This window comes from Pan troglodytes, chromosome 5 (genome assembly GCF_028858775.2).
Source record: "Pan troglodytes isolate AG18354 chromosome 5, NHGRI_mPanTro3-v2.0_pri, whole genome shotgun sequence".
NCBI classification, from domain to species: domain Eukaryota; kingdom Metazoa; phylum Chordata; class Mammalia; order Primates; family Hominidae; genus Pan; species Pan troglodytes.
The window spans coordinates 178,856,011-178,872,439 of NC_072403.2; the positions used below are offsets into that span (position 1 = coordinate 178,856,011).

Below are 16,429 nucleotides of genomic sequence, written 5' to 3' on the forward strand. Positions count from 1 at the left end.
GCTCACATCTGAGCCAGCGGCGCTGCTGTGAGTCTCTAAGAAGTATCCGTGTTGCAGCTACTGAGACACGCTTTTTCCTGCCTGGGTCACCTTCCACCTCTACAGATTTCTTTAGATGGTCCTTTCAGCAAAGAAGCCAGTGGACAGCTGAGTGGCCAGTGCCTTGGGACGCACACACCCAGCTGGAGTATGTAGGCTCTCCCCAGAGCAGGCAAGGCCATGTGATAAGAACAACACCGAGTTTTCCTCTGAGCTCCTGCACCCCTGCACCTACCAGTCATGTGACTGGATCCAAACTCACCTGTTGAGGCTAATTTCCCATTTCAGTATCTGGGATAAGGACACAGGAAAACTCAGCGTGTGTTTTCCTGTTCTCACACAGTCAACCCAACACTCTGACACCATATGTTGGAGACCTATCAAAGTGTTTATCCTACTCTGTACTCTCAGGCAATACCACATTTCACCTGCAGTCTCCACAGTGCCTGGGGATTTCTTCCCAGCAGCAACCGATCAGTTCTGCACAGACACCAGCAAGATGTCCTCTAATTCAATTCAAATTCTGACACTACCGACCTGGAGATAGCCTCAGATTCCATAAGTTGAGGGCTCAGTCCCAGAAGACTACCCCTCACTTCAGATGCCAGTTGTAAGCCCCAGGCTGTAGCCTGTGCTTTTAACCAACTGGCTATAAATAGGGGTTCCTATTGTCTTCAACTAATTTGCCTCAAGTTCCCTCCTTGTCTTCAACTAATTTGCTAGAGCAGCTCATAGAACCCAGGGAACCACATTATTAAGGTTTGCTGGTTTGCTGTCAAGGATATTACAGGACACAGATGGGCAGCCAAATGGAGATGGACATGGGGTGAAGCATGGGGAAGGGTGTGGAGCTTCCGTGCCCTCTGGGCAGCACGACCCTGCGGGATCCTCCAGCTGTTCAGTAATCCGAAGCTCCCCAGCCCCAGTCCTTTTGAATTGCTATGGAGGCTCCATTACATAGACGGGCTTGATCAAATCATTGGCCATTGGTGATAAGCTTGACCGTCAGCCCCTCTCCTCTTCCTGGGGGTTGGGGGTGGGGATGAAAGTCTCAACCCTCTAATCCTGCCTGTGGTCTCTGGGGTGACCAGCCCCCATCCTGAAGCTACCCAGGGGCCCTCAGCCACCAGTCGTCCCATTCGTGTACAAAGGACACTCATCACTTCACCGATTCCAAGGGGTTCGGGAAATGGGAAGAAAGAGCACATATATGTATTTTGGTATCGCAGATACCAAAAGCTGGGATACTGCCTGCCTCAAGGATTGTCAGGAGCACTCAACCATAACAGAAGAATGGCCCAGTTGGAAGACACCTTAGAGGCTATTTCAAACTTTTGCACACCGACAATGTTCTACAACATCCTTCACAAATGCACATCGCATGTCTTAGCGACACAAGCCCGACTCACAGATTTCCAGCTTTGCGCAGCTATGTGTGGCCGCTCCTCCTCCTCCTCCCAAAGCTTCCTTCCCCCTTTCCACCACACAGACTAAGGCATGAAGCTGGGCAGGGGGAAGGGGGATACTGAGTGAGGAAAACAGAGAGAGGGCGGTGGAGGTGGCCACACAGCATAGCTGGTGTGCTCTTTACAGCAAGGGTTCAGAGCAGCGCTGGTGCGTGCGTGGATGCTGAGGATGAACTCAGGTCCAAGCTGCCTGACTGTACTCCCATGGGTACGCCTAGCTGGGGTGCTTCCTTTCCAATGCAAACGACCTCTGCAGGAGACAGGATGGCACAGGGGCCTCCTCCTGAAGCTGTTACAGCAGATTCTCAACCTCTGCAGCTGTGAGAAGGCAGCGGCTGTGTACGGACACAGAGCAGACACAGGCACTGTGCAGAGGGGTGTGTGCTCCACATTCTGCCCTGAGTTGCCCATGCCAGTGAAGGTGCCAACGGTCCCTGTAGATCTGCAGGAGCCTGGAAATGTCTCATTTGTCCCAAGGGCAAATGCTGGACAGGGGGTGGTGGCCAGGGTGAACGAGACTTATCCTGTCACTTTTGTATAGACTCTGTAACTTTAGAACCATGCGAAGAGATTACCTCTTAAAAATGGAAATTAGCAGCAACTGTAGAGGAAGCTGGTCGGAGGAGTGTGGCACGTGCTGTCTTCAGGAGGACGGGATGAGGGCAGCCCGGGAGGGAGTGCGGGCCAGGCTTTGGGCTCCATGCTCCCACTGCCATCGCCACCACCTCCCCAGGCAGGAGGAACAGCTAAATCCTGAACACTAACAAGTAATGGGTGTTTCTGCAGTGTCTTCCGCCGGCAGAAACTCCATCGAGTGCCTCAGCGAAATGACTCCATCTGATCCTGGCCACAGGCTAGTGAAGGGGAACCGCACTGGGAAAGATGCTGGTGCAGCGCTGGAGGATGCTGGGCAGAGGGGGCAGATCAGCCTCCATGGGGGCCGCACCTCCTCAGGCCCCCATCTCCTCGGTCCCCCATTTCCTCAGGCCCCCACCTCCTCGGGCCCCCATCTCCTCGGGCCCCCATTTCCTCAGGCCCCCATCTCCTCAGGCCCCCATCTTCTCGGGCCCCCGTTTCCTCAGGCCCCCATCTCCTCGGGCCCCCATTTCCTCAGGCCCCCACCTCCTTGGGCCCCCATCTCCTCGGGCCCCCATTTCCTCAGGCCCCCACCTCCTCAGGCCCCCATCTCCTCAGGCCCCCACCTCCTCGGGCCCCCATCCCCTTGGGCCCCCACCTCCTCAGGCCCCCATCTCCTCGGTCCCCCATTTCCTCAGGCCCCCACCTCCTCAGGCCCCCATCTCCTCGGGCCCCCATTTCCTCAGGCCCCCACCTCCTCAGGCCCCCATCTCCTCAGGCCCCCACCTACTCAGTCCCCCCATCCCCTTGGGCCCCTCTTCCTCAGGCCCCCATCTCCTCAGGCCCCCATTTCCTCAGGCCCCCACCTCCTCAGGCCCCCATGTCCTTGGGCCCCCATTTCCTCAGGCCCCCACCTACTCAGGCCCCCACCTCCTCAGGCCCCCATCCCCTTGGGCCCCCATCTCCTCAGGCCCCCATCTCCTTGGTCCCCCATTTCCTCAGGTCCCCATCTCCAACCTCCTTATTGTCTGCACTGCCTGGCTGGGAGCTGCAGCGGGAGCCTGGCCTCTCCTCCTCCTCCTCCTCCTCCCAAAGCTTCCTTCCCCCTTTCCACCACACAGACTAAGGCAGGAGGCTGGGCAAGGGGAAGGGGGATACTGAGTGAGGAAAACAGAGAGGGCGGTGGAGGTGGCCACACAGTCAGCATCGGAAGCAGAGCTGGCATGTCCCTTCTGAGTCCAGCCCGGCTTGAGTCAGCGGGGAGGGGCAGGGAGGAGGGGGCCTTCCTGGGAGAAGGCAGGGGCTGCACCAAGTGCCCCTGAGGTGCCCGTGCCAGAGAGAAGTTGGCTTCCTGGAGCCCCACTCTGTGCTACTGTGAAGGGCGGTTCCATCCGCCTAGGTTTTGTTAGTTCTGTGAGCCATACAGCATTAGCATGCCCTTCAGTGCTGCAGAGACATCGGGCGTGCTCCCTTCCTGTGTCCTCAGCTTCTCCCCTGGGTGGGTGCTCACCAGCCCAGGGCCCCACCCCAACCCTCGAGGTCCCTGGGATTCCCTGAGTTCTCACCAGCCTTGGAGGCCCCGAGTCACCCCACGCAGTGCACGCACATCTGTGACACACTCCTCCCACACAGTCTCCCTCAGCCCCTCTTGACCCTCCTCCTCCTCAGACACACGCCTTTCTGGGGCCTGTACTTGTCAATCCCCAGACATCCCTGGCTGCTTCCTACATGCCCAGGCTCTGCGCTTGCTGGCCCAGGAACTGCCCTCCGTGCCTCTTCTGACTCTGTCACAACGGGGGTTTCTGCATCTGTGCTGTCTTCCCTTCTACTGTGGCTGAGGACCGCAGGTGCCACCCGAGCCCGAGCTCCTTGAGCATCCCTTGTGCCTAGAACATGCCAGGCACGCGGCACAGATGGGTGTCATTGGTCTGGGACATTGCCACGGAAGTCTCCAGCCCTCATGCACCAGAAAGAGAAGAGTGACAAGGATCATACTGAGGAGGTCAGGAACTCTAGCTGAGAATTGGTCTAAAGCAATGGAAATGGGAAATTCTGTAAATCCAAGCTCTGCTCCTTGGAATCGTTTAGAAACTGGCCAAGGGCTAAGACATCCCTCTTGCTGCGTAGACTGTGATCATATTCAGGAGGAAAAGCACAACTCTCTGAGGGGACAAATTCTATTTGCCTAAACAGAGCTGAGGCTGCTGACACTCTAGAAAGTGTGAAGTGTGCTTTTGTGACCGAAGCTGGCCTCTGCATCCCCTAACTCAGCACCTCACAAAGTTTGTAACCCTCACGCAGTGCCCCCGAGCTGCAGGTGACGGCCGGCCTCCAGGTTCAGCGGTGAAATAGCGGAGCAGTAAGATCTTACAGCATTACTTCCGCAAGTCAGCCGGAAGTTTTGCAGCCCCGTGCTCCTCCCTGAAACCTCAAAAAGCCTGCTTCCAAGCCGCCTGCTTGTTCTTTCCAAGGTGGAGGCAAGACCAGCGCCCTCTGGCCAGGTGCGTTCAGGAAGGGGCAGAGATTACACAGGAATTCAGATGAGTTCCAGGGACGGCAGCTGCCAGGGTCCCGTCAAACGCACAGTCACAGGAGGGCTTCCCCTGAGTTGGCCCTGAGTCAGCCAGCTGGGCTGTGGTCTGCTCTGCAGCAGGAGGCAGCTGAGCAGAGCCTGTAACCCCTCAGGGGAGGCAAAGCTGCACCGCAGGGCGTGGAGGAGGTGCGGGCCGGCCAGCCCAAGGCAGATAACAGATGGCGACAGGGGCTTGGGGCTTGGCTTCTCTGCTGGCCTAGGTGTCTGGAACGGCTGGGCCGCCACTGGAGCCGTGGAAAGAGGGGTCCAAGTGTCTGAGCTTGGAATCAAGGTATTCCCAAATTTTCTGCTCGAAGCCCCACAAGTTTCCATTTTCCACCACAGCCAGATGGATCGGACTTTGCACCATTCGCATCCTAGTGAAGTCCAATAGTCAGCCGATTTGGGGATTCTATGCAAAGCCAAACAGTGGCACAGACTCTAGGAAATCTACAGAATGAACAGAACATGTCTTCATGACGATTCAAGGTCAGGCCCTGTGGACCAAGGACAGCATGGAGCACAAAGGCCAGACTCCATGGAGCACAGAGGCCAGACTCCGTGGAGCACAGAAGCCAGACGCTGTGGAGCACAGAGGCCAGACTCCGTGGCGCACAGAAGCCAGAATCCTTGGAGAAAGGGGCCCCAGAAGACAAAGGGGCCAGCACAGGCCAGCCGAGGAGTACCTGAGACCTCAAGGGCGACACCAGGTCCATTTGTACCTGGGTATTCAATGCCTCATGTGCATTTGTTAGAAATTAGATAAAATCAATGCTTATTATTTTAAATAAAGACATCGTTTCTAACTATTTTAATCATTAATAACCTGTGATCTTCCAGATGGGCCAGCCTAGCAAATTGGGTGGTATAGCCACCACCTAGGTCCTCTGTGAGTATGATGAAGACATCACACAGAGTGAACAGCCTCTGAAACGTAGGGCTGTGAAGCACGTCCACAGTCACCGCAGAGCAAGACCAGAGTACACATCCTTTACCAACCTCAGCTTCACATTCAAGAGTGAGCGGACACACTGAAGTCTAGAGAGGCAATTTAGAATGAATGGAAAGAGAAACCTTAAGAGACAGAAAGGCAGAGAGAGATTTTTCAAAATCTTATTTTATAATTAGTAAAAATATAGGAATATAGTCACTTCAAAAGGTGACATTAGCTAAGAACATTAATGGGTTATTAAATATTTAATTTAATTCAAAGATGATAGACCCATAATGATGATTAAGGTTATTATAGAAGAGGACGATTCTTGGTGTTAGAGATCATTTACTCAAACCCTTGTATTTTAAAAGAAAGAAAGACTGAGACTAACAGAGTTAATTGATTTCTCTCAAGGTAAAGCACGGATCAGAACCTGGTTCTCCCACCTGCTGTCCCCACACCATTTTATGTGGTTATTAGCCTCTCCCCCTGACTCTCCCCATAGTTTTGTGCTTGTTGTTGCTGGTTTCTTGGTAAAATCTGCATCAAGTAGATGGATACTCTTGGGGTAATGGTGGCCCACTCCCTAACCACTGTGTTAAGCCTTGTATACTCTGCTGAGTAGGTAAATATTTTTGTCCCCTAACTCTGCACCTGGATTTATTTGCTGTAAAACGCAGGGCCCATTCCTACCGACTATAAGCAATTTATTCTGTGGGTTTATTCACTGCAGAGGGCAGAAACAAGATACCACTCCCTTTATGTGGCATTAAAAACAAACTCCTCTTTGCTGGTGACCCTGTTTCTGTAGGAAGTGTGTGGTTTACCTAGAGAAAAGGGGCTGGCTGTCCTGCCAGACTTAAGCCAGATGTAGGGCTCCATCTATCTTGTTCATGGTTTCACCCCAGTCCCCAGCTGGTATAACCGGAGCACCCAGTAAAGAAGAATCTACGCAAGGGAAGAACAGTCCCCCTCAGGCTGAACAAGGAGACGCCACCTCTGCTTATACAGCAGCACTCAACTGACTTTCTCTGTCCATTCTTCACTAAACTCCTTAAAAATAAAATTTTAGTTATAACTTCAGAAAATTAACCTCTATAAAGAATCAATAATATACTTTAAAACATGTGTAATGCTGTTGGAATTTTTTTCTTGTCTTATAAACACAAAATGTCCTATATTTATATAAAAATCACTGTGTTGACCTTTCTACATGTTCTTCCACAGCTATCTATTAATACTATGACATCATATTGCAAAAACAAACACACACAGCAACTCGGATGTGTTTGATAATAAAATCACACAGCAGTTTAAAAATTCATCCACAGGGACATAAAGTTAACTGTTGTTATTATGAAAGTTTGTCACCTCCCTACAAACACATCTTGACTGTTATTTAGATTGTGTTAATGTGTGGTGTTATTATAATAAAGCCCTTATTACCACACTTATTGTGGTTGTTAAACAGTCATTAGCAACTATGAAACTGGGAAAATACACTGAGCTGCGTTGCCCATGAGCTATCACGGTTAATAATGAAAACAGATCAAGAGCTCTGGGATCCTCTACAAGAAGATGCCCACTTTCCCGAAATTTCAAGAGAGACGACTGTCAGAAATGTACTAACCCAACACAAGCATGATGAGGAACCCAAATTCTGGAAAGTGCCTTTGGCCATGCTTGAACTTGATCTGTAATGCTCTCCTGTGCCGTCCGTCTTCCCGTGAGACTCCAGCCCCGAGCCCCAGCCACACAAGACCTCAGTCTCCCTGAGGCCCAAGGTGCATGCAGTGATGACTGCCTGGGACCGCCTCAGTGCCTGGAACGGTTTCTCAGGCACAATTCTCACCTATTTTCCAACATCATGTATGTTGGAAGAATCTTGAATACACAAAAGCTACCAGTTTTAAAAACAACTGACAGTGTTTTAAAACTTAGGCTCTATTATTATTCAGGTGTGGCAGGGCAACAGGTCAGGAGACAACTGTCAGCGAAAAGAGAGTTTGTTACTCACAGATCCCAAGAGAGGGGGCCAAGCCCTGGGGACCACTCAGGGATGCACTGAGCCTGTCTGGAGGCAGAGGGGTGCAGGGATGCATGGGCAGGGGCCTTTCACGTGGCTTCCGGGGAAGGAACAGGTGAGCCAGGGTGAGCCTGCATGGGACTGGTTGGTAAGGGCAGTTCCCGTGGGCCCTGCTGCACAGGGGGTTGCCCTTGCTGGCTGGTACTGGGCCCTGGGAGGATTAGGGTAGGAGGATGTGGCCCAGAGCGTGAGAGTCCATAAAGGAGGTGGTGGGGGTGGGCTCTGGTTTGCATTTGAAAAGTGCACTCCTGGGTGAGTTGCCTGCTGTGCCTGGGAATTAGAAACCCTGGGGGAGCAGCCTCTCCAGGGCCAGCAAGCCTCCCCCTGCTCCCCACCAATGTCAAAGCATCAGATGCGGAAAATGACAAGGCCTGGTTAGTGTAGACAGGTAGAGGTCCCTTTCCCAGTCCTCAGGCTGGTGTGCTGCACCCTCCCAATGCCATGTTTGACCGTTGTGGTCTCAGGGAAGGGCTCTGAGATGGGTGTCCAGGGTGGCGGGTTCAGGCCCTGCCCTGTCGCTCACTCGTCACAGGGTGAACTTGGGTCAGGAATCTCAACTCTCGGCCTCAGCCTCCTCATGTGTGCAATGAAGGGGTTGGGCTCTGTGATTTCAATGACCCCTTCCAGCTTCCAGATTCCATGAGCCCCTCCTCGTAACCTGGAGCACAGAAAATCTATAATCCTGTGCTTGTCAAGGAGCCCAGACCCAGGGCCACTGAATTCCAACAAATGTATGATTCCTCAGCCAAAGCCGTGAAGGGCGGCTTGGAGGTTTGCATCCACGCATACTTCTAGGTGGCCTCAGATGGCCCCTGGGGTAAAGGCAGATCTTCCAAGGGCAGCTTGCTGGTCTCTGCAGTGTGGATTCCCAGTAGGAGTGCTTTCTCTGCTTTCCGTTTTAGCCTTACTGCCCCAGCCTACAACCCCGGGCATGGCAAAAACCTTATGAAGAGATGCACTGCACCTCCCAGATGCATTCTGTTCAGGGTGTTCACTCCTTTATATGGTGAACTCTCCAGGAGGACCAGCAGGAAATGTTTCTTACAGGGCTCGGAACAGAAAGAGATGTGTTTACCTACACAACTGGGGTTTATTTATTTATTTATTTTGCTTGTTTTGTTTTTATGTTTCCAGTCTGCCCTGCTGCGCTCCACTCCTTGAGAATCCAGCAATCTCAGAGTCACACCCAGGCCCACCTTCCGCAGGGCTGGGGGTCTTTTCTACACGCACCATGGCTGCTGCGCTCCGGCCCAGCTTCCTACCTCCTCCTTTCCTTCACCTAAACAGACGCACTTATGGATTAGCTTAGCCTTGTATGGAATATAGGTAAGTTTACTGACATCTTTTGGACATAAGATGGGGTGTCGGTAAGGAAATACCCCCACTGATGTGACTTTATTTAAATCAGAGCAAACAACTGCATGAGAAGCTGATGTCAAGATGTAACGGACTCAGGGCTGAGCTGGGTAAGGAGCTGGAATTCACACTTAGAGACCTGTCTGTGCTCGTCACGTGTGGATAAGCCACTTGTTTTCTTTATGCTCAGTTTTCTTAATTCCAAAAGTTGAAGTAAACAACTTTCATTCACATTATATAATTATTTAAAATAATATTATTTCAGGAGTAATTTCAAAATAAAATATAAATATTCCTTAAAATTATATTTTGTGGCCGAGGCGGGTGGATCATGAGGTCAGGAGATGGAGACCATCCTGGCTAACACGGTGAAACCCTGTCTCTACTAAAAATACAAAAAATTAGCCAGGCCTGGTGGCAGGAGCCTGTAGTCCCAGCTACTTGGGAGGGTGAGGCAGGAGAATGGCGTGAACCCAGGAGGCAGAGCTTGCAGTGAGCCGAGATCGCGCCACTGCACTCCAGCCTGGGCAACAGAGCGAGACTCCGTCTCAAAAAAAAAAAAAAAAAAAAACAAAATGTGCACACAGTTGGAAAGTCACAGATTTTCTTTGAAAATAATGTTATACCCATGGGTCTGTCAGTGATTTCTAGAACACTGTATTCCATATTTTTTCTTTTTAAAAAGAATTACATGAGATACACTTAACAGCAATTTCTCAACAGATTGTAGGAGCAATTAGCATGACCTGGTTTGGATCCTAATCTGATGCACTCTGATTACATATGATTATAAACATGTTTGGGTTAACTCACTTAAAAATGGGCAATCTCAGCTGGGTGCGGTGGCTCACACCTGTAATCCCACCTATTTGGGAGGCCAAGGTGGGTGGATCACCTGAGGTCAGGAGTTTGAGACCAACCTGACCAACATGGAGAAACCCTGTCTCTACTAAAATACAAAATTAGCCAGGCATGGTGGTGCATGCCTGTAATCCCAGCTACTTAGGGGGCTGAGGCAGGAGAATTGCTTGAACCCGGGAGGCGGAGGTTGTGGTGAGCCGAGATGGCGCCATTGCACTCCAGCCTAGGCAACAAGAGCGAAACTCCGTCTCAAAAAATAAAATAAAATAAAAATAAATAGTAAAATAAAATGGGCAACCTCAAGGGTGGGAGGAATGAGGAGTGTTTAATGGGAACAGAGCTTCAGTTTGGGATGATGAAAACGTCGCGGAGACGGCGGTGGTGGTGGCTGCCCAATGTGAATATACTTAATGCCGCTGAACTGTGCACTTAAAAATGGTTAAAACTGAAAAATCTTACGCACATTTCACCATCACATAAAAAAAAGCAGAAACAATTTTTTAAAGGGCAAACTGCTAGCTCTTGAAGAGTTGGTTCCCTTCACCCAAAACTTTACCTTTTAGTAACAGTAAAAATAAACATCAGCTTTGTCATATTTTCTCCCCTTTGCTTCTGCACTTGCAGAAAAATTACGGACACCCTTCCCCTCAGTTGTGAAAATACACTTGGGAACAGAAACGTTAAGTTTTCTTGGGCTCAAACACACCCTCAAACACAAGATAAATTAAAAACAAGGCAAACTTCAGCCAGACATGAGCACCTGCTCTTGGCACCGCTCCGAGGCCTGTGTTCATGATCTGTGAGATTCCACTCCGCCCAGAAAAGAGCTTGCCCCTGGCCGCCCAAGCTCTGTCACACCCGTGATTTCCCAGCAGTAAATAAAAACTGCCAAGCTCCCTGGGACCCCCATTTCCCGCGAGCCCTCCCTTACCTTTCTGAGGAACAGTCTCTGCAGCTTCTTGTGTGGCAGCCTGATCATCATGATGCACTCCCCAGGTCCCGGGGGCCGGGCTCCCCTTGCCGTCCAGCCATTCTGCCAGGGCAGCCGCCACTCCTTTTATCACCTCGTGGGCTGCTGTGCCCGCCCTCGTCACCAGGCAGCCACCCCGCACACCTCCTCTTCCCTCCCCTCACCCCTCTCCAGGCAGCCACAGATTCCCAAGCCGGGAGTCCTGCCCCTCACAGGCACCAGCTGTGAGTTGAAAAAACTCTGGCTGCAGACAAAACCCCCGCTTTGCAAACTCAGAAGCAAAGGAGAGAAGCTGAGAAAACCTCAGCCCCGAGGCTGGCCATCTCCTCTGATGCGAACGCGAAGTTACTCATGCTGCTCCGAATCCCAGCAGGCTGGAACACAACATCTGGCAGAAGCTGGCAAAGCAGAAGCGTCACTTAGAGGCAATCAAATGTCAGAAACCATCAAAGACACTCTGAGGGGCAGGCCTGAGGTCCTCCTCAACGCACACCTGCCCCCACTTGCCCACAGCCAGGCTGGCAACGTGCCTTAGCAGTGCATGAAAAGACACTTCGGTCCTTCTCTGTGTCATTTAAACTGAAAGGAGGAGGCAGGGGTAGGAGGAAGGTGAATGAAAATGGTTGCTTATTTCTTTAGGTGGCACTGGGTCAGTGAATGCACACCAAGGGTGCGAGGATGGCATCACCCTGTATTCCCCCTCCAGATGATGCCTCCGCCCCAGAGACACAGGCACGTGCACATGCATGCACGTTCTCTCTACAAGCTTTTCCCGGGCTAACTCGGAATATGTCCTCTCTGGCTAACATAAACATTTGCTTTGTTTTCCTGATCAAAACTGAATTCCCACGTTTCCAGAACATCAGCCCCTTTCTTGCTTTCACTTGCCATGGAGCCCTGCCTTGGTTCTGCCAGAAGCGTCCAGGGCTCCGTGTGATTGGCAGCTGCTGAGTACAGGCGGCAGGTTCAGAGTCAGACCCAGGACACTGGCGGAGTTTCCTTTGTTTACTGGTATAGCTTCTTGTTAATACATAAATAGCTTTCTCCTCTGAAAACCTACAGATGCAACAGAAGAGACCTACCAACTGACAATCGCCTTCGAGGTGACAGACAATAGAGGCCATGGCTAAGGATGCAGGCGTGGAAATAAACAGATATAAAAACATAGGACGTGAAAAGAAGGAAGCAAAGGCAAAGAGGAAATTTAAGACTGAAATGGACAGAAATGACCTTGATTTAGGGTAGTGCAGTGCTAAAAGACGGGGCCCTGTCCACCCCTTCCTTTCTCCAAGACATTGAGATAAAGAATATTTCCTTCCCAATCAGACAGAAATAGTTGAAGTGCAATTGTCCTTTCTCCAGTGGTTGCTATTTCAGGAAACGGGTTCTACCAAAACAACTTTTCACCCATTTCGTGGCTTCCAGAGCACACATGGCGTATGTTCTTTCCCTTGAATGCAGAGCTGATTAAAACTCATTTATCCAGGTCAATGTTGCATTCGTGTGTGTGTGTGTGTGTGCACATGTGTGTGCCTGTGTGTGTGCAGGTCTGTGTCTACACAGATACATACATACTTCAGGTAAATAACAACTGAAAGGAGCTTTGGTCAGTCCTTCAGAGGAACTTTCTAAGGGATCATTTTTATTAACCCTACTTTCCACTATGGGAACTTTATTAAGAACCTATAATGTAACATTTTTAGAAACACATGCCATACATCTGCCATTATATACACATTTTTTTCTATTCTGGAGCCGTTGGCAAATATTACTTCTAAGCAGAACGGTCACACTTCTGAGCTGTTACTTTGAGAATAGAGCACGGTTTGTTCACAGGCCAAGTTATGGCAACAGAAGAAAATGCCTCTGTCTTCCAAAATTTCTCTATTACCTTTTGCTACTTTTGCTGGCCCAAAATAATAACACGGGGAGATTAATAGAAAATAAGGCTCTTTCTAGTCTCACCAAATTTCATCTCTGTGATTTTATGTGAGTCTCAGCACTGCTGGTGTGTTTCAGCCTTGACTTCTCTCTGTGAAATCATCAGGAGCTTTAAAACAATCCCAGTTCTATTTCTTTTCTCCAAAATGAATCCACATCCACATTTCACCTCTTTGAAAATGCTGGATCTTAAAATATATGTGCAGCCTTTCACAGAAATAGGCACTCCTGCTTCCTGGAAACACACTGCTGGCGTCTTCTCATACCGTCTACCGCTGGCTGCAGCCTCAGCTCCCGCGGAAGACACAGCCGCAGCCCAGTCCGTATCCTCGCCCAGCGGTCAACGCAGTGCCGTTCCCACCATTGTACAGAGAGGTTTGTGCTTGGTGAAGCCCTACTGCAGGGGATTTCTGAGTGTCGAAGGAGGACAATATAAAATATTTTCCTGAAAACTTAACTCTGTGGTCCTTCATAAATACTTTGTTTTAATTTTAAAATATGTAGTATTCAGGCTTGATTGAGATTTAGAAATTTTTACTAAATTTTTGTTTGAGGGTGTGGTGTTGGGGCCCTGGTATTGTTTCAAATACACAGGAATAAAAACGGAAGGTTTCTTTTGGCTACCTGTAACCTATTCAATCGGTTGGCAAAGATGCGTAGCTCATGTAGGGCAATGTTCCCAGCTTAGGCAAATCAGGGGCACCTGGGGAATGGCGATTTGGAGAGAGGAAGGTGGGCTCATTCTGGTGAACAAATATTTCCTTAGGTAATTTTGCACACAGAGTAAAAGTAAAAGGCTTCTTAAGAAATTGTGTTTACAATTGTATAAACATCTTCTTTTAAGGATATATTAAGCTAGTCTAATCTCCAAAGGAAAAATACCCAAGTCAAGCAAAGCAATTGAACTACATCGAAGATGAACTCACCAAAGCGATCTACTGAATGTCAGAGTGATAAGATCATCGCACAGAGTATGTGGGCACCGCCCCCACCCCCATCGTGGTCTGGTTTGAGACTGTGACGACTCCAGGTTGATTCTATCGCTCCTGGCAACAGGAAACTAGCATAGGTTAGATTAGTGCAAGCCACGGAAAGCTTGAAAATGGCTCAGCCAAAAATGCTCATCTTTCCTGCACCACATATTTTGCTGGAATCGCTTGAAATAGCCTGCTCACTGGCAATCCCTCTTCCCATTTCCAACCTGATGGCAACGTGCATGGATACTGAGTTGGGGAAAGAAGAATCGGATGGGGGAAATGGAGACACAAAGGGTCTGAATAATCCTCACCTACAGTCATTTGGGTTTTGGTATCTGTATTTACAGTTACCCTAAATGCAATTCAATCCAAACTTCCATAAGAATTAAAAGGAAATTTTCCAGGACTTGGTACTTTTGAAAGTGCATTAGCAAAATAAATCAGGCCTTTGGTCTCTGGCTAAATGGTGGTCATGTGAGAGCTAGTGGGTTTGCAATGGAAACCTTTCATTCTTAATGGCATTTAATTGCAGGTGGATGTGAGTTTGTGAACTGAATGTTGTCGTGGTGACGATGGCAAGAAATTGCCTTTTGTTCATTTCTGAGACCGAGTCTTGCTCTGTTGCCCAGGCTGGAGTGCAGTGGTGCGATCTCGGCTCACTGCAACCTCCGCCTCCCGGGTTCAAGCAATTGTTGTACTTTAGCCTCTTAAGTAGCCACCGCACCCGGCTAAATTTTGTAATTTTTGTAGAGACAGGATTTCACCACGTTGCCTGGGCTGGTCTTGAACTCCTGACCTCAAGTGATCCGCCCGCCTCAGCCTCCCAAAGTGCTGGGATTACAGGCATGAGCCACCACACCTGGCTGCCTTTTATTTTATGCCATGGGGAAATCATCATAACAATCTTGGCTTACTCATCTACCAAATACATTTTTAAAGACATTATTTTGAAAACATCTCTGGCTAATTGGTGAAAAGCAGCTATTACTGTGTATTGGCTATGGCTTTAAAAGCATTGCTATTGTTGTCAGGTGAGCATCCACCTTCCAGCAGCAGAACCAAAACGCTCACACAATTCAGCCCAAAGAATAAACAACCACGACACAGCAGAAAGCATCTGTTTCGTGTTTCCATTAGACCATCAGCGTCTCAGCCTGGAAGCAATATTTTGTGTCTTCCTCTGAAAAACCTAGTAGTTCACTTCCATATCTTTGGACCCATAGAGAATCAGACGGATGATTTTAGCCTGTGTTGAAGACATCACTGGGAGTGAGTTGTACCTTTCCCCTTCCTAGGCCCCGGGGAGATAGGAAGGTGGGACCGCACTGCTGTGTCCTCCCCATTGGGAATGGAGTGGAAGGGAAGTGTCTCCTCGCATTTGAGGCAGCGTTGAAGGCACAAGTTATCCCCTGCACCCCAGTCTCATGGCGAGAACAAAGAGCCCAGGGAGGGTAAAGCTCCAGATGGGGCAGCCGCGTCTCCCAGCCCCCTGGACCTCCCAGAAAGTGGCCGAGGATAGCCCTGCCTGTGACCTCATGGAAAAGAAGCCTTGCAGACAGGAGTGAGAAGAAGGCCCTGTCACGTGGAGGCCCTGGTGTCACCACAGAGGTACACGGTCTGTCCCATCTGGACCAAGACAAGTGGCAGAAACCTTAGGTACTGGTTTCACCAAAAGGAAACTGAGGCCCAAAGAGGCCACACATCCCAGGCACTAGGACAGTGGTGTCCCTGCATCCTCCCCTCCCTCAGTCTCCCCACATTTTACCACATTCTCCCTCAGACACGAAACCGAATCATGGCCTCTCTTTACCACTCAGCCATGTCAGCTCAACCTTAGCACCGTTCAAAGCAATTGGTATGCATGTGTGTGTTCATGCAGTGTGCGTGTGTGTGTGTGTCTATGCGCGCGTGTGTGTGTATGCATGTTAAACGGAGGACAGAATATGAAGTTCAAATTCCCCCACGGCACCTGGCGTAGTCCCTGGCACATGGAGTGTGTAAAGTCATGTTCTTAAGTGAAAGTATCTTGGGAAACTGGCCTCATTTTACCTTATGCAGCTGATCTTGAATCACACAGGATCTCGCACTGGGCTGTAAGCCGGCACCAGGGTTACAACCTGCTGTGCACCACAGTCCCTGAGAGACTCAGCCTCACATGAAAGTCCTGTTTGCTCCCAGTTCACAGGTAAATAAATCAACAGCTCCACGGAGAAAGAATAGCACCTTCCCATCCTGTCCACTCCCAGGAAACGAACTTCACTTCTGCCCCGACTTCCGGGAGCCAACAAGGAAAGGGGAGCAAGCCATGACCCTGAGCCTTGCACCACGAGATTTGAGGACTGTGGGCACTGAGGCTACTGCAGAGCACAGGTGGAAACACGGGTACATAGGTGACTCTCCGTAGGTCAAAGAAACGGTTTCACATGCTTCTGTGATAACAGCTGCAAGCATGAATAAAGTTCAGTTTTCTTTGGAAGGCATTGATGGTTTCAGCGGCTCTCCTCAATGCATGGATAGCAAAAATATAGCTACTACAAGGTGGGATCTGTGATTTATTGTTATTACATTTCCAACAGAGTCTTAAGCTAAAAATATTTGGGACCCCGTAACTGAGAAGTCCTAGCAGTAGTATCAGGATCATAGAAGGAACC

At 49.8% G+C, this 16,429-nt stretch overlaps 1 protein-coding gene across 2 annotated transcripts in view; it reads right to left on the reverse strand.

Moving 5' to 3' along the window:
- Positions 1-16,429, reverse strand: part of RPS6KA2 (ribosomal protein S6 kinase A2) — a 455,964-nt gene that overhangs the window by 338,808 nt on the left and 100,727 nt on the right. Inside the window, exon 1 of one of the 2 annotated variants that reach the window (XM_016956614.4) lies at positions 10,822-10,906. The exons of the other annotated variant lie outside the window; for it this stretch is intronic. Within the exon in view, the coding sequence (XP_016812103.1) occupies positions 10,822-10,872 (51 nt within the window). The 5' untranslated portion in view covers positions 10,873-10,906. Of the gene's footprint in view, positions 1-10,821; positions 10,907-16,429 lie in introns of those variants that run through there. 2 annotated transcript variants of the gene reach the window in all.